A 23,537-nucleotide genomic window follows, 5' to 3' on the forward strand; every position below is an offset into this window, starting at 1 on the left:
CTTGTTCTTCAGGGGTCCTAATCCATTGCGTTTTCTTTTTCTTTGAGAGCTCTTATATTTGCTATCGAAGATTCATATTATGCTTCTGAAAGATAGAGAATGGCTGAACACGGGAATTTGAGATGTCCTTTATACGACGTTTTGTGCATTATCAATCAAGGGAGGCGACATTCCTATGGCTTTTGTCCATTTTAATAACATATTAAGAATCTTACTTTCCTTTGCGCGGGCTAGTGTATCAGTCATCATCCATCACTAAGGGCGAGGGTGGGGAAGCAGACCTTTTGGGGATCACATGATTTTAAAGGGGGAACGGAGGGTGGATCAGTCGTCTATAACAGAAGAAGGGGGAGGGAGGTCATTAAGAATATTACAAAGCCTTTGAGGGGATCAGTTAAATTCTTTTGTGTCCCAGACAAAATTCTCTTAGAACCCTTCCTCTTCCTCCTCCCCCCACCCCTAGACGACAAACAGTGACCGGTCCTTTAAAAGAAGGACAGGTTGAAATAAACATATTTCATTGTTGAATTCATAAAAAATACGTTACGAGACTCAACGATTTTTACTTTTCTATCTTCGTTCCGATTTCTTGTCTAAAACTGTCTTGATTCGGGTCTCGCTATTCTAGTGCCTCAACTATAAACTCATCTCATTAAAGAGAGGATAACGTCCTCTTTTTTCTTGTATGCTTTTGTAGATTCAAAAAATAAAAAAACAGAGTAAAGAATTTTAAAAATGGATAAATTTATGAAACATGTATCTGTTTTAAAGTTATCAAGAGTGATGTTGTAAAAATAAAACGACACGAGCATTATTTTCCTCCCACAGTTTGGATAAATTCATTCGTTCCACTGCACCTAGCATATGGTGAAATGAAGAGCTTTACACGAAGTTACGAATCACTGTCGGGATCCAGAAGTGGACTTCTGATTGCGATCGTATTCCAGGTCATTGCATGAGAACGTCTTATGTAACGATATAATCGTATTGCTGTAGGTGCAATCAAACGACAGAGTTGGGAGATGATGGCGAGAGCTACACACAGGGAAAGCCACAATGGGAAGAAAACAAGAGCAGAGATCTCAATCCATTCCATGGCTTTTAAGTACCGTTTGCTCGGTCCATGGCGGCTTGTGCTAAACGAGATAAGAGTGGCCTTCGGAATGTTGATTAGCGAAATGATAACTAATGCAACGAGGGATACTGTTTCGGTGTTGTTGGTGACGGTGTTGTGGTAAGGGTTCTTGAACAGATGGTGGAGAAGGATGAAAACGCAAAGTGTAGCCATGAGTACTAAACACAGCATTTCATCGTCAACAAACGAACGGCAAGCAAGGAGTATTAAACGGCGGCCAATCAAAACACTCTCCCAGTATAGAGTTCCATCATCTTCGTCGTTTGGTGGGCGGAATGGTCCTTGTAGTACTTCCAAGACAGGTTCGTTCACAGTCTTCCCTCTTACTAACGCTGCTTCGGTGTTCGCCCTCAGTTTGAGTCCTATGAACCAGTATATCAGGAACGGCAGTGGCATAATGCATGCTCCGAGGAATTCACCTGTCGAAACCACTCCTCGATGAAGTTGAAAAGAACCCAAGTAAAGAACGAAGAAGAAAGGCATGACGAATACTATAACGTATGCTAGTAGTGCATATTGCCACCATTGCCAGCATGTAACAGTTCCATCGAGGTAGAGACGCTTTACAGAACCAATAGGAACGCATCGCAAAAGCTTCAAAGATGTTTCTGCTAAACGTTCGTATCCAAGCAGCAGTATCTCTATGATTGTCGCCATGTATCGTTGAGGAGAAGGGACTGCCTTTCGTCGTAAAATGTTGAAACCAACATGTAACCAATATATAATGAAAACTTCTATCATGGTGGCAAAAACTGTTCCAGACTGCATCAACTCCTTAGTCACTGCTGTAAGGCCAACAAAAGGACATCCCGCTATTTCTTTAAATATCCGAAATCGGAAATTGAAACCTGCTACGATTACAGATATGAAACTTATTTTATGGAGCAAGCCGTCGGTGGAACCAACAGTCAGTACCTCGGCAGCTTGATAGAAATAAAAGATAATTTTGAGATAACCGCTGTCCAGCTGCTCACCGACGTCACCTAAGTCTTCCCTTACCATCCCATGTTCTTGTTTTCTAAACCAGAATATTTGGTTTTTGAGAAAATTGAAAATTGGTGGTTTGGTTAAAAGGTATGTAGCTAGGCTAGCTGTTGCCAGTATTTTTAGGAACCAGAACATGCTGTTACTGCACTTTTCGTTTGCCAGGCAATCGGTAGAAAGAAGAGTCTCACCAAATCCTGGAGCGCAAGAACCGCATAAGATACTGGTTCTGTTTCCAACACACTCGTTGTATTCTGTAGAACCAGTAGCTGGACTTTGACAATAACTGCTGGGACAAGGAATAAACTGGAGCTCACGCAGGCTTTCGGTACTCTGATATCCCCAGAAATTATCGTCCGCAGTTATGATTCCAGTTTTACAAGTGGCCCCAAATGGACATTTAAAGCACTTCATCTTGACCACAGCTAAACCACGTGAACGTCCTCCCTCAAGGCTGTAATGATCTGGAGCACAAGTCCAGCACGTAAATTTTAGGCAGGTAACATTGAGTTTGCAAAAATTCTTAAAGTTTTCAGATGAAGAATAATGAGTAGTATTTTCAAGCCAAAGCTGGCTTCCTCTGTTGCACTGAATGCTTGTATTATTGTCCATGGAAAAGAATCCTCCACTAGAAATATGAAGCACTGGATATGGACTCCATGTAGATACAAATGAAGTCATGGATGTGTTTTCCAATTTCATTGGCCCGCCACTTTCAGAATATAAGAGTATTGCTTTAGAAAACGTACGATTTCTCAATTCCAAACTTTCTTTTGTTCTGACAAAGAAGCAGTCTTTGAAAAGCACTTGACCCGTTCCATATGCAGAATAAACATGACCTGCTTGTTCGATACCAAAATTGTCTCGGAAGACACAGTTTTGAAACGTGGTGTTTCCGTTGTTGATTGACACTGCACCTGCTATAATACCCGTATTATCTTGAAATATGGTATTCTCAATTACCACGTCACAGCCGTACGTCCACAATGGGTGAGTATCGTTTGTGGTATTCCGTTGCACACATCCGGATTTTAGCGGTGTATCAGGGGTTGTGATGATTGATAATGCGCCAGTTGCTGTCTCATAGAAATAGTAGTTAGCTGAAGCACTACTTGGCGGCATTGTCCACTTTTCACGATAGAGACAGACACAGTTTCTAAAGGTGGACCGTTTTATCCACAGTGTTTTACTACCATGGAAGAAAAGAGCAAAATTGGTGGATGGCCTGTTATCAAAAGTATTGTTGTCTAGGCCGATAACCGCCTTAGAAATATTCAGCTTTGCCAAAGGTGGAATGTGAAAGCGTATGGCATAGCTTCTGTTCCAGGATTCTTTGCTAGTGAAGACCGTATTTTGAATCATGAGACGCACCGAGCTTGGGTCACGAAGACTAAAAAGCATATCATAAATGTTATTTTTAAAACTACAATTATAGATTGAGATATCGACTGGGAACAATTCTTGTCTAGGATCAGGTCTTATAATCATTTTCAGTCCATAATGCGCATGCACCACCGATACATTCACAAGTTTAAGTAGGTATTTGGGACTTATTGACAAAGCTGTTCCTGGTTTCGTCGCATTGTTCGTAATCAACGTGTCCACAATGGTGACGTTTCCCCCAATTGAATTCGGCGCTGCCATTGAAATCGAACTTCCTTCATTATCCGTAAAGGAAGACCTCGAAACAGTTATGGCCGTTTTACCATGTCCTATTTCCCTTGCTATGTGCAAAGAGCTGCCACTCTTTTGCAAGTTATTTCTCCACTGGGACTCCGTTATTTTAATCACACCACTTTTCAAACATAAATAGACAATGATGCATTTTTGGACTGTCTTTCTATGACAACCAACAATATTTGCATTACTGATCGTCAAATGCATCTTGGACGGACATGATGCATAATGTTGTCGTTGTAAAGGTGGCTCTCCTGCTGCAAGTGCACAACCAGTCTTTGAGGCTTCACAATGTTTAAATTCAACGTCGGTAAATTTTGCCATGAAAGTTCCATTTGGAGCATTAGCAAACACACAACCACCCAAGATGGCTCCATTCGAGGTGAAATTGGTATTTGACACGTTTAAAAGTGCAGTAATGTTTGCCACCAGAAACAAACCGGCTCCTTTTTTCAGACTAGGTTTACCATACTGCCCAACGAGTTTGGAGTTACGAATTTCCACGTCAGCTTTCTTCGCCTGAATTGCTATACATCGGAAGTTAAAGTTTTGGATGCAATGTAAGTTAATGAACCTTATGCGAGTTTCTCTTGTAACTGAGTAATAAAGACTATCTGCCCCAAATTTGCTGGCCACTTTCTGCGAAAGTGATTGGGTGTTGTCGAGCAAGCGAACGTCTTTGTAAGTTTCCTCCGTCACGGCTGATGAAGCATTTAGATTTATGAAATAACCATAGTTCTTTGAACATGTTATATTCTGAAAGGAGGCAATGATTCGGGCGGATGTAACTTCTACTTCCGCCTCGGTCGTTACCTTGATTACTCCACTTTCACTCAGGGTTCTTTTTTGTAATCCATTTCCCATGAAGTGCGTGTCGGTAACTTTCATGGAGACTAGGGAAGTGCCATTGGTACCCGTACTTAACAACGAGAGCTTTATACAGAATACCTCATTGTAAAGGAATTTCGAGTATTGAATTTCCAACTCAAAAGCCTTATTGTCCTGAACTTGAACCGTCAGCGCAGTCGGGGCGTTTTCAAACAAACAGTTAATGATATTCACGTTCAAGCTGTCACTGAATGTCAAAGGTGTTCCATCAAAGATTATTCCTGATAGCTTTATCCCCGATGACTGCCCTTTGCTAGGGTAAACCTGGAAATTAATGCCGCAATAACAGGATACACGAGGCTTAAAATATGTGCCTTCAATTGTTACACTTTTGTTTATGTTGAAAGCGGTGTCACTGTCCCCACAATCGAATGGATACTTTTCGGTACCAGTCCCATTTAAAAGTATCATTCCGTCCCAGGTCACCCTGAGAACGGCCAACTTCATCGATCGGCATGGTTCGTCTTGGGACCCACAGTTGACAAAGTCGCGTCCAAAAGTGGAGACGTAAACTTCTTGGAGGTACGTATTAGCTGGAGACTCTAAGAATAAGAAATTTTTTTAATGTGGGATACAAGACTGAATTTCAAATCTCTTATTCCCAAAAGTTGCAACATTTGTTTGGGATGGCACGACTCCTAGAGAAATACCCTCATTTTCAAAGGGAAACAAGTTATTGGAGGACAGATATCGTTACACGAATTTTAATTAATCTAATGTAAGATTAGAATGTAAGAATAACCCATAGATGTAATTTTCGGTTTTAATATAAACTGAATTTTCGTTCATTACAGACTTTCATCAAATTACTTTCGGTAATCGTAGAGATCTTATCAACAACAACGAGAACAACAACAAAGAAACGAAAGAAATATCATTTCTGCAAATCGGTGAACTTGTGGTAAAGTAGGGGGGGGACAGGGGGGTCGGAGTCTCCCGCTTCCCGTGCCACGCTCTTTCGCCTCCCGTACTTGTGTGCCCCCTTGCCTCCCGACTCCCGCCCTCCATTGTGTTGCTCCCGTCTTCAAGTTAATCAAGAGGATCAGAAACCCGGGTTTAACTTTTAAACAGAGCTAAAAGTTAATATTCTTGTTCATTTCGGCTGACCTTTGTTTTGGCTGGGGATCATTAGTTCCCGATGAAAGCTACTACTGGTCAGTTTTCTTACTAAACTAAGTTTCACTAACCGGGTTATCACTGTTTGATCGTCGCTTCTGACATCTCGTCATAGAGACGAAAGTCTCAGCTCACTATGTGATGTAATTGCTATTGCCAATTCAAAATCAAATGAAAAAATCAAGAGGTAGACGTATTGTTTAGAGTTTGCTTCTTCTGTATTCGTGCTTGCTTTCCCTTTTTGACGTACTAGGACTAAGTATTCGTAGTTAGTACATCAATTGTTGAACCGTTTGCATTTTGAGCATTCAGTTTCATTGCTAGTGAAGCATGATTGAACAGTCTTGTTCAACCGATTATCAGATTTGTTCGATGGGTTGAAATCGTCTTTTAACCTTTGCGGTTAGAAAAAGTTTTCCATGCGCCGGGGAGGCCGCACTGACCTCTTCCTACTCCAAGTTTTGGTTAGAGCCTCCTCTTCCTCTGAGTCAAGATAACATTCTTGATTTTCTTAAGTTTCATTTGTTTCTAAATCACATTCCCCTCGGCAGTCTGAAAGGATCTGGCAAAATCTTTCTTCAGTTAGCTCCAAACGACCGTTGAATAATCGTATCGAATCTCCACCAATTTCACAAATAACATCACTTTTCTTGCATTTTGTTTCTTCGCTAGATGTTTCGAAGCGAAAACAGCTTTCATCTATTATGGCAAATGTAGTACCAAAGAAATAATTTGCATCTATCGCACGTGAAAAGAAGATGGAGAAAAAGTTGGATTTGCATTTGATTGCGTAAATTCCAGTATGTGATGACCGATACGTCTTGCGATCATACCCAGGCAAGGGTACGGGCTCTACATCGCTTCTATAGTTAGTACCTGATGGATGCACTGGTGTATCTGCCTTCTTTTTAGAATGGAACTCACAGTCTTAAAAAGCTCCTGTATTGATGTAAGAGCTTGTTCCTCGGTGCTGTCGTGTGCATCCACTGAAATGTACATATCAGTAGAAGGGGAGAGTGCCAGCTTTGTCTTTCGTGAAAGAATTTCGCACGGACTGTTGCCTGACCCCTCGTCCAAATTCATTTCTCCAATCGTTGAGGCGTTTGATGTCCTCTTTATTCAGGAACTTAGTTGGCTCTCGTGGCACCGGAAGTAAGTCTTCGTACTTGATTGAAAACTTTGATGGTAGCTCATAGTGTTGTTTCTCCCGAGTGAAGTAAATATAACTAGGCCAAGCAATTCTCTTTAAGGCCTCATCTGCTGCCTCAACGAAATACATCGCACAATCCAGCACAGTAGGTGTGTCTGTCACCTGTCGCATTTCACTATTGAAATACTCGTTAAGGAGTGTAAGAAATGTTCATACATCAACAACTTCGAGCAGATGAGGACATTATTTACTTAATCGCGTTCGGAGGCGATGGAGGAAGTTCTTGATGAAAGTTAATGAGGCGACCGTCTTCTTAGCTGGGGTTCCCTACGTCGAAAAGTGGGCCACTCTGCACTCTCCGGTGCGCCCACTGAAGCGGCATTCCTTTGAAACAAGTTTGCACCACGAGGTAAAACCTTCAGTAATCTGGGAGGTGCAGTCATAGGGAGCGAGCTCCCAAGAAGGTCTTCCGTGAACGGATTTTTCGTGGCCACAATGGAAAATACTGAGACCGATTAATATGGTCTTTGACGACATTTGTCACAATTGACCTGAATGACCCTGAATCACTTTCTTTGTTGGAGATTTTCGACAGCTACAACTTACCAGACACTGTGCATGCCATGCTATCTCATGACTAATGACGTAATCAATTTGCAGGGATTCACAAATTTACCGGAAGTAATGCTGTTTTTCCAGCCCTGGTACAAACTCGTTTTCTTGCCTCCGAAAATGTTTTTTAAGCATTGGTAGATGTTAACTGGAAATTTAAAAACCTTGCTAGATAAGTGTTTATGACTGAGTAATACCCAGTGATAAACAACAAACTATCGCCTTATTTATTTCTGCTCCCGGTTCCCGCCCTCATGTAGATACCGCTTCCCGCCCCTTGTTCGCCCGCTTCCCTCCCTCTCCCGCCCCGCTGTCCCCCTCCACGGTAAAGGCAAGGTATAGAAAACGTGATTTTACTCGTTACTTCTTATTATTATATGGCTGTGTCTCACAAGGACTGGGAACAACCGAATCCACGAATTTGATTAGCTGAAATCAATATTGAAAGCGGTCTAGATTTTCCCATCTAGACCGGCATCTAGACGAGGATCTGGATGGGGTTTAGTGTTAAGTATTATTTGGTTTTTTTTTTTTTAATGTTTAGTGTTAAAATTTGTAAAATTTTAATGTTTAGTGTTTTAAAAAACTTAACTGTTAAGTGTTAAAGGGTGTTAGAACAGTGATTTCACTCATTAAAGATCAATAACAGTTTCATAGAGAAGGCAATAATGTTAGAAAAAAGGACTAAGATTCTTCAAACTTAGCTCTTATGATAAAGGGTGCAAAACTAGAAACAAAAGGAGAAGAACCTGCGCGGAACTGACCGAACTGGTCAGCATGCATACTTTGTGCTCATGCGCATAAGTTCTTCAGACATTTTGTGGTCAGCGGTTTTTAGCAGACTTCTGTATACAAAATGTCGCCACGTCCGCATAGGTGGGAGTTGTGGAAGTATTAGTCAACTTTTACAGATTTGGCGAGGAAAATGCTTTTGAAAGGCATCGAAGCAGAATTCCAATCGGTAAAGAGCAAAGAAATATAACGGACGCAAAGAAGCATTTGATCCAATTTCTTGGTATTTCGCAAATAGCCACCTCATTGGGGATGGGAAATTTCGAGTTGAAACTGTACCGGCTGGCCAGGTATGCCCATGGGAAAACGAAGAATTTACATATCCTTACGCAACATCAATGGGAAATAGAAGTTCCACTTCTTGTTTCTGACGAAACCCATAGTGAACTCAATGGTGAGTAGACAACTGATCTTTCAAATTCATAAAGTGCAGGAAAAAAATTTCAAATTGCAATATTCACTGGAAAAGCTAAGGTTTTGCTATTCAAACCCAGGTTGTTCTTAATAAAAATAACTGTTATATTTGGTGACTTATACTTATGTCAAAAGACCTTAAAGACCGTTCGTTACTGACCACTGTAGTGGAAAGCCTTCATGCAGTCTCCCACTTTAAAAACGAGACTTTCACAGCTTTACAGTATGCTCGAGACTTTGGCACAATTGCAAAAGAATCATTAAAAAGAACGATAAGGTGGAGCGCCAAATACTTTACACCTGTGACATGACAAATCGTTTTATCCAGTTCCAACATCTAGCATGGAGTTGGCAGATGTTGAAGTGATGAAGCCTCTAACAGCTGCAGGGATAGATCCTCCAATTGAAGTAGCGATGAAGGAGTTGGTGGACAAATATTGTCCTGTGAGGCAGAGAACAGTGCGGAGTGAAACCACAAAAGACAGAGCCGGAGCTCTCCCATCAGCAGTGTATTACGCTTAACCTCCTCGTTCCAAAGTAATGTTCCACGACGACTCAACTGTTGAAGGTCAAGACGGAATGGAACAAATCATGCCGCAAGTCACAGATGACGATGGGGACTCGCACGTACCCAGCATCACGTTTATGAACGATAGCGCGGTTGAAATAGTTGCCGTTGGTGAAGTGCCAGATCAAGAGGATGAATACGACACCGACTCAGGCAGTGATATGGATGATGACGATCACGACTCCTACCCCCACACAACAACACTCACCAGGTCTGGTCGCGCCATTCGCGCTCATTTTCGCCTTGACTTGTAGAGTTTGCACGATCGGGTATGCGCATATACACTACCTTGTGAATGACTCTCTGATCCAGAGTTATTTAAATGAAAACCCGAAAATAGCGCTATCTTGGACCCGGGAAGGCAAGGGGAGTTCAGATTCAAAGGCTGGCTTGCTGCTGATACATGTGCTAAGAAACGAGAGGATTGGCTAGCGAGGACGCAAAAGTCTATTTCAGGGTAGGTAAAAGGAGCATGATGATTGATTAAACAAATCTTTTATATGAAAGATTGCGAAAGTGAAATAACGACAGAGGAAAATTTTCATTGTCGAGCATAATGTACCCTTATGCTGAGAAATATTCTCCCATAATTTTCCACGACAGAAACATAAACAATGAACAAACCCAAAATTGTAATCAAAATGATACAATCTGTAAATTAATTATAGATATTATTCCATATCGAATGTCCACGTTTGTCTTGATTAGTATCTTTCGCTTTTGTAAGCCATTTGCGCTTACATTTGTATCAAATTTAGTGTTACAGTGAATTTTTTAGTGTTAGATGTTAAACAGCCTAAAATTTAACTGTTTGATGTTATAGACGGAAAATTTTAGTGTTTAGTGTTTTCGAGGCACCCCCATCCAGACCCTCCTAGACCGGTCTAGAAAAAAAAGGGACAAAGAATATAAAAAACTGGTATATAAGACACAGCCATATAATAAACATCTTATTAACCGAGCTAGTTCGGTCTGTATGGGAGAATCTTGACCGAACGCAGTGAGGTCTGTATTGGCAACCTCGGTCAATATTCTCCCATACAGACCTCCTGCTCAGTTAATAAGAACTAAATTCAAATTATGGGGTCATTAAATCACGATGTATACAAAGGAAATGAAACGCCTATCCTCTCGGGAAAATTTTTCCTTTGAGTTTTAAAATAGATATTATATTATAAACTGTTCCTCGCAAATTTGGGGCTTCGTTCAGATTGAAAAGAGTGGTACATGTGTCCACTGCAAAATGAATTCGTTGCTCGTTCTCTTCACTTTACAGGGATATAATTTTTCGAATCTTCCTAATTACTGAAAGTCTATTCTAAACAAAGAAAACACTATTGGAATTACTATTGTACCAGGATGTCTAGTGATGAAAACGTAGACATTAACTAAAGGATTAAAATATTAACCTCGATTCTTCACTTTTTGTCGTGTTTAGGCAGACTCGTAACTCGATGTTTGAAGGGTCGACTTGGTCTAAACGATTTTTCATGAAACATGGAACAAAATCGTAAATATGAAACACGAGATGAATTTCAAAGTAGCTAATAAGTCCCTGTTAAATAGTTTCCTATGTAAAGGTTACCTCCACAAGCAAATAGGAAGGAAAAGATGAATGTCTCCACAAATAGAACAAGATTAGCCATCACATTCTTCATAAACATTTAAACCGTGTGGTGTATATAAGTATTGACGAAAACTGTTCGAAACTAAAATGAACGAAGCACATGAAAGGATGCAAATTTCGTCCAGAGGTTTGTCAAATTCCTTTTTGAGGATTAGAAAATGAAACTATTATCATGTGCCAGAGTTTTGTCTTCCGTATTTGTTACTGTAGATATCCACAAATGATATCAAGGAAAACCTAATTTCAATTAGCGGGAAAGAACTGCGTATTATTTATCCCGAAGGTAGCCGGTTTTCGTACAGAAAAAAAAAAAAAAAAAAAAAAAAAAAAAAAAAAAGAAAAAAACAGTGAAAGGGATGAGTCATTTTGAACAATATTTCCTGTTTTTCAAATTAAACATCTACTGTAAAGTGAAAATGAAGTTTCAGTACAATGAATCAATTGATTATCATGAGTTATATTAGCTAAGCATGAGCGAACTACGGCGAATCCGACTGCTTGGTGCTTTTGCTAGCGAAATTGCGTAGACTCCAGAAAGTTTGATATAATACCTAAAGATTTTTCGATAATCTGTTGCCACTCAATCGACACTCAGTCGATAGGCTGGTAGACAGCCCTTGGTAGTCGGACGATGGAATATTACTTTTCGCTAACATGCCCCGGCGTTCCCCGAATATCCATCAATGCTGTTGTACAGCCCGGTTGTTGAACAATGAACGGTTTATTACGCCATTAAAGTAAGACACTCGCCCGACGTATCGCTCGTACTGAGCATGTCATTTGTCCGTCGGTGATGAGTCAATCCGAATATTCTTCGACATACGCTTTTACCACCGATGCGTAGAATCGTGGAAATTGGTTCTGTTGGTCCACTCATACACAAAAGCGAAAAAAAAAAAAAAGGTGAAAGAAGCCATTATTGACGTAGTTTGAGACGTACTTAATAGATGGCACTTATCGATGCTGCAAAAATTTTCCGCAAGGATTTGCTCGTTTCGTTCAAACTGCTTTCTCCAAACTAATGGAAGGTAGCTGCGAACTCTTGCAACGAGATGAAAATCGCCACAACACACTTACCCTCGGGAATTGTTTTCCTACTCCGTTAAACCCTTAGGATTTACTATTACTGACAACAGTCCTTCACATTGAAACCAGTCGCTAGACATTTTAATTTGGATATATCAACAAAGTTGAAATGGTAAATTGGCCACCCTAACGATTTCAAAAGCTGACGTTTCGAGCGTTAGCTCTTCGTCGGAGCGAATGACGAAGGGCTCCGACGAGGGGCTCCAACGAGGGGCTCCGACGAGGGGCTAACGCTCGAAACGTCAGCTTTTGTAATCGTTACGGTGGCCTTTTTACCATTTCAACTTTGTTGATATATCCAAATTATTTCGTTACTCCCGACGCAGCCCCAAACAGTTTCTTTCGAAACTATCAGCCGCTAGACATTTTAATTTACCTAATCATTCTAAGCAACATATGGCAATCTGCGGTCTTTCCTTACACTTAGGTAGCACGGAAAGCCGGCGTAAAACTCTTGAACGAAAGCTCATCTTTCAAACCGGCAGTCTAAATCCCACAGAGATCAACGAACGCTTTTCATTCCACTAATTTATTCGTGTTTTTCTTGCTACCCTTACACGCACAATCAGACTACACGGTAGCATGTCCCCCCCCCCCCCCCCCGGATTCAAACCGTTTACAAGATATAAACTCTGAGATACAACTACCGAACGAGGTTAGGTCAAAAAAGTTATGCCGCAATTAATGAACATACGGTGAATCAGCAACATCCTGTCGCGCAGCAATTGTACGATGAATTCAGTTACAAATATAGACAAATATTTGCCGACTTTTCTTCTATCTGTGGAAAGAAGTATGACGGCTAATTATTTCCTTTGGACTAGCAAGATAATGTTTTACCGCAAACATTACAGCGCAGAATAGCTTTAACAAATTAAACTAACCTTTGGATACTGCAGTTACATAACATATTCATAGCTTTTTTGTAGGTCTATGACGTTAAAACATGAAGGAAAATTATCCATTCCATTTTCAAAATAGCAGGTGCACCCAGCGCCAATTCGTGGTTTCTTGCATAAAGGAACACCTTTTTCTGTTATTTCTACGTGCTGTAACCTTTTTAACCTAGTTAACGCATTAAGTCAGAACAAAACCAACCAAATATTTTCTTTCCACTGTTCTCTTGAAAACAGTAACTGGTTGCTATCGCAGTTTCAAATTTGATCATGGTTCTTAAAAAGTGAGCCTGTTGTTTACATAACGCTAAATTTAACAAATGCCTAGTCAACTGAGGACGTTAAAAATTACTTTATTGTCACTAGGATTAAAAAAACTTCCGTTTTAGAGCTCTCTTCCCGTGTGCTTTGTTCTCTAACAATAGCTAAACTTGATAACCATTTTTTGATAAAAAAAATGATTTGCATTTTATTTTGCACAATGCTTACACTTGCTCCTCATCGTCGCTTAGCGAGCACTCGGCCAAGAAAAATGTTCCTGAAACTGATATGATTCTTTGGACATATATTGAAACTGAAATAAGAAACTTTTAGTTTTTGATTGATGTTTTACACTTTTCAAGAGCATTTGCTACAGATCTTCAGGCCGACGTGGTCTTAAATTTACAATCTACTTCGTGAAGACGATATAAACAATTACGTTTCCCAAGGGAATACTTTGATTTCTGAAAATGTGAATGAATCTCTGATGAACTCTGTTGTTCAAGGTGATAGAGGCGAAGGATCTGTACACATTATCAACAACTTCTTGTTACGCTGTTAGTACTTTCAAAAATCACGGTGGAGAAATTTTGAAAAAGGCAACACTGATCTCAAGTAAACGTGGATTGAACATGACGCTGTGATGTGGTATTTTTCAGATGCTCTTCCCAAATAATGAAGTGGAATCTATGGATGCAACCTGGTTGCTTGGCAGAACTTAACTGACAACAAACTTGCAGGGAAATTGACGGTATCCAGACATTGCAAGCGACACGCAACTCTTCTCTCTTCAGGACGGCACGATGAATTCGAGATCTCGTCAGAAGCGTTCTCTTTCATGGAGGAAAAAAGGTTTTCACAAAGCTAAAGTTTGTTTCGCCGACAATTTGGGAACGGTGCACGAGGTACCATACAACTACGACAAGTACAACAAAAGGAACGGTCGCCTGAGGCTACCCAACATTGAGATTCACAAATACACCCCGCTTATTTGTAGAGATCCTTATGCGAAGCCTTCCAAGAGGAAACAGGAAAAATTCGCGGACATGTTTGTAAGAGGTACTGTGAAACTTCCATTGATAAAGTTGAAAACAACAGACAGTGATTTTCAGAAAATTTCTCCGAGGACTAAGGAAGACACGCAGATATCGAACGAGCTTCCAACATTACCGAAAGCAAATACAAAGACTTCAGAAAAATTTCAAGCAGGTAATAAACTGCATTTCAGATACAGCGACTTCATATTGAGAAAAATGGACAGAGGTACATCTTCTAAAGATAGAATGTTCTTTGTAAAGTAATTCTTGCGGATCAAGTTGCCATGCAGGAAGAGGGTTAGCCAAAAAAGCATCTAAAATACAACTACTTACACTAAATACGTCAAAAGATAAAACGATTTCGATTCATTCTATCACCGGGACGAATGTTTTGACTAATTTACACGACTTCAGGGAGGCTTAAAGTCGTTGAAGTGAGCTGATATTGACTTAGAAAACTTCAACTGCGTTGTAGATGGTGATAGTTGCAAATCAAATTATTGAAATAAACAGAACATTTTTAAATGTAAATAGCTGCAGTTCGATTGTAAACAGCTGCTTTGATATGCACAAGAAAATATATATTATTTTACTTCAAAACTATCCCTCGGTGAGAATTTCAAGCGGCGGGTAAAAGTTGATCAAATTTATAAAATCGTATATATTGTCAAACGTTTTATTTCAGTCAATATCCGGGATATTGATATTTGTTTAAAGATAATTTTTCGATAAATTAACAACGGAGTTGAACAGGAATGAACATGTATCGGTTAGAATGCCTTTAAAACGGCCCCATGGACATCAATGGAGAGACTTGACGGGTTTCTGGCGTGCTTAAGCTGGTGAACACACTACTATCGCTTTTCACCCGCGCCTTTTTGTTCTGGGCACTCCATACTGCTTAGCAACCTGGCCGCGTACCTATTACGTAACATGCTTTGGTTCAGATCGTGGCTCTGCTGTAGCAATTCTTACCAAATCACGAGCTAAATGAAAACATACGAACTGAGTGGTAACCTTGCGAAGCACACAGTCTCAGACTCACAACATTCGAGTCGAGCTCTTTATTGACATCCACTTTGTTGTACTCGAAACCGTGAATTTTTTTCAAAGGATTAAAAACATTATAATTAAATGAATTTATTGAAGGGTACCGGTTACCTAATATAAGTGAAGACTTAGAGTTGTTCGTGAGCTGGAGCGTCATGATAGTGTACGGTCAGGTTGCCTTGGCCCACGGTGCCCCGTAAGTTCCATTTAATGCATTTTAACTAAGCAGAAACACTAAAACCAAGGAACCTGAAAACGAAATAATAATAATAACATCCCTTGCTTTTGATTTCAAGTTTAAGCTAAAAGAGTTAGCAAAAAATCGTTCCGTCACCTTTGGAGGTAGATGATCTTACGAAATATGAAAGAAGTCCTCGCCGGGTGTCCTGGTGAGAAGAAAAATAGAATGCGATTAATTTAAGTCGTGTCTTAGAACAGAGATTATCTCACGAGCTTCTCGAGGTCGAGCACGCAGTGAAATTAGTACAAATTCCCAGACTTCCAGTGATGAATGCTAACATAATTCAATAAAAGGCGAAGCAGCATTATGCTGTAACATTGCCATCTTTGACAAGTTTCTGTACATTGGAGTGTCAAGAACTTGTGATTAACCAGAACCAATATGCTGATATTTATGGAACCGCACTCAGACAGCACGTATGACGAGCAGGAAATGGCAATGAATATAAAAAGACTTTGACGTTTAAATTAAGCTCTAAGCATGAGCCAACTAAGAGAAAAAAGAATCGAGACGACCACCAAGCGCGAATTCCCCTAAGCGAGTTAACATTTAAAAATAATTTAGAGCAATATTGGTGAATTTTTTCGCTACTCAAAACGGATACTGTATCACATTTTAATTATTATTGACAACAAAACAAGTTTACAATATTCCAAAACGATATTGCATCTGTTGGTTGTTTACATGTTAAAGGAGTGAAAGCCAAAGAGAATAAATTGTTCGGAACCTTTAATTTCCGATATTGGCTTATCCTCCACCGTGCGAAACATATCGAGCTCAAATTTAACAGTACGTCCAGTTGTAAGTCAAGTGCTCCAAAAACTCAGACAACGAGCGCCAAAGGATCGCATGAGCAGCTGGAATTTCCTTTGTTATTGACTAGACGTATACGTATCTCCTGGCGTGCACTGGATAATGGTTAGGCGGCGTACTCCACAAAGAAACGAATTGTGCGCTGCCGAACTGAATGGTAATAAAAGTACGTCTTTTAATCTCAGCGGACGTGCGAAGGGGGAATGAAGAAGAATGAGTCATTTCACTCACTTTGGAGAGTTTTTGTTGGTTTGGTTTGGTGAGTAAACTCAAGTTGATAGTTTGTGCCTTTGAAACTTTTAGAAACGTCAAATAAAGGCTGATAAAGCATTCGCTCCGACGAAGGGCTAACGCTCGAAACGTCAGCTTTTATAATCGTAACGGTGGCCAATTTACCATTTCAACTCTGTTGATATATTCAAATTATTTTAGAAACGTCGGTTGGTCGTTTAACTATACATGGTTCTAAGGATGGCGCCGTAAACGTTCAAGAATGAAGTAACGGCCTTTTAATTATTTAACCGACATTTTCTCTGTACTCGATTAAACGTTATGCTGCCGGTGACAAAACCAGTCTCTTGTTATCGTAAATTCATGCTACAATAGGGCAAGGAGTTGAAGTTATAAACCAATCCACTCGTCACCGATTCACGTTGATTGTCACCAGTTGCAACTGAAAAGGTGAATTAACGAGACAAGCAACACACTGCTCGACAGACAAACATTTTGTAATGTTAGATATCTTATCTTTGACGATAGAGATCTGGATGAGCTTTAAAAATGAAAGGAAACAAATTAAAAGAAAATTATTTTACATTTCACGAGGGTTCTCAAATAACTGAAGTGTTTCAGTGACGTCATAAAACTCGCTATTAAGAAAAGGTGATTCCTAGGTACATTTAAACTTTTACCTGAAGCCTTTTTTCTCCCGAACACCATAACAAGTTGAAAGATGGCTAAAACAGTAGAATGACTCAGTTAAGGAGAGTGTCAGAGTGTTGTCATTTAATGAGTTCATCTAATGGCTGTAGTGGCAATTGCAAGCAATCGCAGTGAATTATAAAATCGTAATTTGGTAAGAAGACAACATATTTGAGTAAGCGAAGACCTTAGTTTTCAATATTTCCTCCATTTTCTGGCGTTGAATATCATGGTTTTTTTGTTGTTGTTGTTTTCAATGATATATAGTCTTTTCAAAATAGTTCTGAATTCACACTGCGGCGGCCAGACGAATTGTCGGGCTTAGCTTCTATTTTGGATTTATTGTTGTAGTATCCAAGGTTTCTTGTTTTGCGTAAGACTATTAAGTTCCACTTTAGTTCACTTCTAAGTCAACACGCAAATTGCAGACATTTAGAGTCTTGTGGAGAACAAATGATCCAATATATTGACCTCTTTTTCGTTTTATTCTAATCAGAGAAAATGGTGAAGGATGATTTGTAATTACACTAGTTTTTTAGGAATCGTGCCGTAACAGAGACCATAACCTGCTCATCACTATTCCACCAGCGTTTCCTATTCGTATCCCGGGCGTTTTTTAAAGCGTTTTTTTTTTTTTTTTTTTTGCTTCGTAACAATTTCTTTATGTTCTCCACGGCTTAGTCTAATAACAGCGGGCCTTACTCGATTTTCCGGTGCAGCCATCAGTCAGTCTATCGGACGCGAGAAAAACCCTTTTAATTAACCGTTGAACATTTTATGATCATTATTATTTTTGGTTGCCACGGAAACGGATATGACTTATTCAATACTCCTAGTGTCTACTTAAGTTTTGTGCTTTTTGTTTTGATTTATTTTTCCTTTTCTTGAATAGCTTGATAGAGCTCAACGAGTTGCATCGTCAAAAAATATATTTGGAGTGTTCCTACCACCTAACTCAGTGAAGTTCATTTTGGCTCCCAACCTTCGAGAAAATGTTTGACTTGGGTTTTCAATTAATAGATCCAACGCGCCATTTCAATTTTATAAAACCAGGATCACCTTACATAAAGATAGCTAATTTAACCAGTTTTTATTGCATTTATCACTAGATGTTCTATATTATCTCAAGGTTAACGCGTTCTTAAGTGTAGTCTTAAGAACCCACATTAATAACTTTTTTAATCACCCTAATAACGCTAGTGATGCTTGTTTTTGAAAACTGCCTAATATTTGTCAAATAACACTACAAAAGAGCTTGTGTTGAAGATAAAATTTAAAGGCAGTTCTCGCCAACTATCCAGTCAATTAATTTTACATACCAATGCTTTTTGTGATCTTCTCTGAATACTACTAGCAGCACCAGTATTTTCGTCTTGCAAATGATGCAGGACGTCGCTGATGTTCATATCGAATATTAGTCGTTTGATGAATGCAATAAACATTTACTCGCTCCTTTTCCTTTCACCCTCACTCTCTTTCTTTACCAATCCTTCAATTATATCCGCGTTGTGGCTGGTTTGAATAAAAAAAGGATGTGATATCTAAGCTTATTTATCTTTCATAGGCATATTGGCAAGTAATGCTCTTTACGGAAATGGAACTGGTAAGTGAGCTACATAGTATAAATGAGCATGCAGTTTTTTACTTAGCCCTCTGAGAATGATCATCATAATCAACGACGATTTTCAGAGCACGATCAAACACTAGCGAAAAGGTGAAGTTAGTTTCTTTGCCTCACTTGTGTTCTGTCATTCTAAAAAAGAGCTATTCTTTACAAGATGAAGGTCTTCAGATGATGACGGTCCTTAGATATGCACGCTTTGGCCTTCATTTGGAATGTCACGCAAACAACCCAATACCAAGCCTTGCGTTGTTATTCTTGGTTGCTGCGTTTCGATGCCGATCAATATAGAAAGTTGTTTACGCTTTTATAAATAATGGATCCCTTTCCCTCTAAGGAAGGCAACCCTATTTTTCAGGGGATGAAAATGTGTGATTTGGATAAACTTAGGTGTTAACCTAAGATCAGAGTTTCGGCAAAAAGGTTGACTCGATCTATCTGAATTTGCTTTAGCTAACAGTGTAAGTTCTAGCAACTGCAATTTCTACATTTTTCAAATCAAATTGAAGTAGACAAATAAATGTACCTTAATTCAAATGATACAGACTCCTTGTTATTATATCCATCAGTTACCTGTCCTAGTGGGCGGAACTTAACAACATCAGAGGGGATTTTGATGAGTCCAGGCTACAATGAAACACACTATCCCGACAGTGCCGTTTGCATCTGGGTGATAACCGCTCCACTAGACTGGCAAGTGAAGCTGATTATCAAATTCGTTGACCTCGAGTATTGCAATATGTGCAGTTGTGACTATGTTGAAGTCAGAGATGGAACAGAAGCCAGTGGCCCTCTTGTTGGCAGATATTGTGAAGCTGAAAGGACCACTGTTTATTCCGAAGGACGGCACATGTGGGTCAAATTCAAATCAGACATTGCTAATGAGGGACGGGGATTCCTCGCGAATTTCACTTTCATCAAATTACGAAAGAGTAAGTTGAGTAGCTAAAAATTCTATTGACCGAAAAGAGTATGGAAAATGTGTCTCAAGATACATTTTGAAACAGGTTGTGGTGAGACCCAAATTAAATAAACATGATTCTTACAGAGAATTATCTTTCTGAGATTGGTTCCTTAGGAACCAGCCATTATCTATCTCCGGGGGAAATCGGAGAATTTGTGGGAGATACACTTGGTTTTCAGGGTGAACAAGAGGCGGGATAAGTCGGCGCCAACAGAATATAAAGAAGGGACAACAGAAAATTAAGCGCCGAATAACTGCAAAAGAGGGGATCATAAGTAGAGTTAATCGTGAAAACCAAAATCCTCCCACCCCCGCCCCCCCCCCCCCCGCGATAGATAATGTAGAGTCCCTTACGTTTCCTCTTTGCTGAGTCACTAAGTGTCAGTATTTTTTTCCTTTTTCTTTCCATACATTAGAGAAACCAGTTATTCTGAAAGCAAATAGAACGTCTCAATTCATCACTAGTTCAAAGAATCCAACCGTGTGTGGCTCCGAGAGGCAATGTACGTGGGTCATTTCCGCTCCTGAGGGTTTCCAAGTGCAGCTCACAACGGAATCATTTGTCTTTCTCTCTTGCCATGGATCTTACGTTGAGATCAAAGATGGTCCCACTTGTTCAAGTCCAATGATTGGAAAATTCTGTGGAAATGAGAAGCCTCCGCTTGAGATTTGCTCTTTGGGAAATAGTTTGTGGATATCATTCAAATACAACTCTACCAGAGATTTGGAAATGAATCGATTCGAGCTTATGTACAGAGCAACACAGGCTAATATTAGGCCACAAAGAAAGTTTTTCGACGAACCCGTCATTAACTCTGGTAAGTCACAAAATATATATGTACTTTTCCGTGATGAAACAAGAAATGGTTACAAATTATATTCTAAGTTCTAGATTTTTAACGCGTGATAACTGATAAAGGTGAAGCATTGGAGTAGCGGGCGAATAAAACTTTTTGTTCCCTCAGTATAAATCTACTAGTCTTTCAAAAGAGGAAAGGAATGTTCTCTCTTTAATTTTCTTGTACGAACGACCACACGATGTCAAGCTATATATCGCGGAATAGACAGTGAGTAGCTAGCCAATCAGATTGCAGCATTTGTAACAGGATCTTGATAGATTTACCCTAAAAGCTAACAGAACGTGGTGTAATTAAAGATAACAAAACAAAATATTATTGTAAAAATGCCTGTAACATCCTCTGTATGAATTTGTTTGAAATGCTAAGTTTGTGCTGCTCGATATATTGCTAACATTGATAATCTCATCTTCAACCTTCTGGCCGAGGTGTTCAAAGAATGGATAACGCTATTCAAGGGATAAATTGCTATCCAGCGGATTAGTTAACAAAACGTACTTTTCTATCCACCGGACAATGATTTATCCAGTCAGCGGTATCCACCCTTCGAACGAGCAAGGACTGGATAAGAAGCACGATTTTGTTCATTCTCATTGGGAGGAACGCTGGTCCATGCAAGGCAAAATCAAATCATTAATCTTTCAATTTTTATTATTTGCTCACTTGTGGCTTTTGCAGATCACTGGAAAAGTATGGCAGTTGGAATCGCCTGCACAAGTTTCTTTCTCTTCGTGATATTAGTGGCGTGCTTCCTTAAGATAGCAAGCAGCCGCCGCTTTGCTGGATTAGAGCGAACAACGTCGCAAATCGAACTAAATCCAACAGAGTCCTCCATTGTGGAATCTAATTTTTCTAACGACATGACTGAATCTCTTCTTGAATGAAAACCACAGCAACATTTAGATAGTAACTATCTACATATATACCCTAAATAGATACTACATAGAGTTAAAAAATATCAATTTAACATACATACTCCATCAATTCGGGGAAGACATTTGGCACCTGACTCTTCTTATGGGAAAATTTTTAGTTCTAACAAGATAAGTTATTGTAATTTGTAAGTGCTAAGTAAGTGTATGTACCGTAATTAGTAAATGAGTTGACGATTGCCAGTAAAAATTATTTTAATAAGTAGTCATAAAGCTAATTTAGAGGGAGCATTGCAAGCAGAATTCCATTGTATGTGTAAAATGTGGTGTAAAAAGGTGAAGTCTGTGCTCAAGTCTCCTGGCCCTTCCAACTGAGCTCTTCTAGCCGGAACTTAATCCAGTTTCCACAGCATTCAGCGTTTATACTCCTAAAGGTATTGTGAGAGTACAGTGCTTTGCTCAGGAACACAACACATTCACCCACTTAGGTCCCGAACCCGAACTTCTCCACCCGTAGTTCACAGCACTGACCAGTAAGCCACTGCGCCTCCCACCAAAACTTGGTGCGAGCAGTGTATTTTATCATTTGACCTGTTCGGCCCTGCTTGCACAATCCCATAGAAAACCATAGTGAAAACATGACCTCAAGGCAAATATTTTCCCTTCCAGCATTCCTACTCTGTCAATGAGTACATAATAAGTAGCCCGAGTAATGCAATTGTTACGATAGGACCATTCTATATCACGTTTTGTAAATTAAAACTATTAGCATTATTTTTGTAATTTCTGTATTGTATGTAGTCAAGAGAAAACATACAGACCTTTGTATTATTTTGGCTTGCAGTAGTTGCCTGTAATCAGGTGATCGTAAGTAGTGTTCAGGGAATGGTTCATCGATAGTGTATCGCAGGGTTCCCCATTTTTAATACATGTAGAATGAATAAAAAAATCAGAAAGTTTGCATCTGATAATTAAACTTGGAGAAGGTCATAATTTGCGTGAAAAAGGATTGTATCAGGGAGTCTTTATTCTGGTACTGATTTTAGATATAGGGCTATCGAATCTCCCTACTTTCGAGTCAATTCCCACAACATCTTAAAATCCTGTTTACTTATCTCCTTTGATTTGTTGGGGAGAATATGCGTACTTTAAAGATATCCCATTTTGGTATATACCACACCGTTGCAATATCGCCTCATGTGCGCGCTGATTGGCTGGTTTGGGAGTGATTAGCAAGTGCTATTCACCTCCGAGCTGCCGAATAGACAAAATCGCGCTTCAAGAGTTTAATTTCCGATCATTTTTTAGTTTGTCGACAGAGAGAAGCTAATGTTTTTGGTTTTCGTGTGGTATATACTAAAGCAATTATTTACCTCCACTTAGGTAAATAACTTTTATTATATACATACTGAGATTTACACACTGAAAAGCCGCAGAGTAAATTTTCATTCGAAAACCGATGTAAACTAATCAAATGTCGCGTATCGCTTTTCCCACATGTAAGAAAAGCGATACGTCCAATCAGGAGCCGCGTATCATGTTTTTTCACGTGTGAGCCGTACGGCAAGTTGAAGTTTTCATTCAAGGCTGGTTGGCGCGGTTTCGTACACCGCACAAGCCATCGCTTTGCAAATAGTTTTTAATCGCATTTCTTCCATCGTTAATATTGAAAGTTCCTGTCTCGACGAAAGCCATGAGTGAAAAGCGTTTCGTTATCCACGATTCATAACTTTTGGATTCATAACTTTTGGATTTTACACATCGCAATTTGTACACCGCACAAGCCATCGCTTTGCAAACAGTTTTTATTCGCATTTCTTCCATCGTTAATATTCAAGTATGATGCACGATCCTCGCAGTAAAGAACGCTATTTATGCAATAGCGAAAATCAGACCTGAAAAAATTGAGGCCTGTACGGGATTCGAACCACTGACCTCTGCGATACTAGTGCAGC

General features: G+C 39.6%; 2 protein-coding genes across 2 annotated transcripts; one reads left to right on the forward strand and one right to left on the reverse strand.

Annotated features, from left to right (window-relative positions):
• Nucleotides 1-174: 174 nt before the first annotated feature.
• LOC111333252 (uncharacterized) lies at nt 175-12,121 on the reverse strand. The gene is made up of 2 exons (XM_022938797.2): nt 10,922-12,121; nt 175-5,226 (listed from the first exon to the last, which is right to left on the reverse strand). Exons 1-2 carry the CDS (start codon nt 10,998-11,000, stop codon nt 893-895), a joined length of 4,413 nt encoding a protein of 1,470 aa, XP_022794532.2. The 5' UTR covers nt 11,001-12,121; the 3' UTR covers nt 175-892.
• A 4,180-nt stretch (nt 12,122-16,301) lies between these two features.
• LOC111333258 (tolloid-like protein 1) lies at nt 16,302-22,558 on the forward strand. Its single transcript, XM_022938802.2, has 5 exons — nt 16,302-16,606; nt 18,833-18,871; nt 19,459-19,821; nt 20,270-20,671; nt 21,389-22,558. The coding sequence occupies exons 1-5, from the start codon at nt 16,561-16,563 to the stop codon at nt 21,592-21,594; spliced, it is 1,056 nt and encodes a 351-aa protein (XP_022794537.1). The 5' UTR covers nt 16,302-16,560; the 3' UTR covers nt 21,595-22,558.
• The last annotated feature ends 979 nt before the right edge of the window (nt 22,559-23,537 follow it).

The sequence above is a fragment of the Stylophora pistillata genome, chromosome 9 (assembly GCF_964205215.1).
Source record: "Stylophora pistillata chromosome 9, jaStyPist1.2, whole genome shotgun sequence".
NCBI classification, from domain to species: Eukaryota; Metazoa; Cnidaria; class Anthozoa; order Scleractinia; family Pocilloporidae; genus Stylophora; species Stylophora pistillata.

Bases quoted from the DNA above. Each gene is read 5' to 3' on its own strand.
- LOC111333252 (XM_022938797.2), bottom strand. From the start codon at position 11,000: ATGTTTATGAAGAATGTGATGGCTAATCTTGTTCTATTTGTGGAGACA. The intron at 5,227-10,921 runs GTAACCTTTACA...TCTTATTCTTAG, and splicing joins CTTCCTATTTGCTTGTGGAG to AGTCTCCAGCTAATACGTAC.
- LOC111333258 (XM_022938802.2), top strand. From the start codon at position 16,561: ATGAGTCATTTCACTCACTTTGGAGAGTTTTTGTTGGTTTGGTTTG. The intron at 16,607-18,832 runs GTGAGTAAACTC...TATCTTTCATAG, and splicing joins GTTTTTGTTGGTTTGGTTTG to GCATATTGGCAAGTAATGCT. The intron at 20,672-21,388 runs GTAAGTCACAAA...TGGCTTTTGCAG, and splicing joins CGAACCCGTCATTAACTCTG to ATCACTGGAAAAGTATGGCA.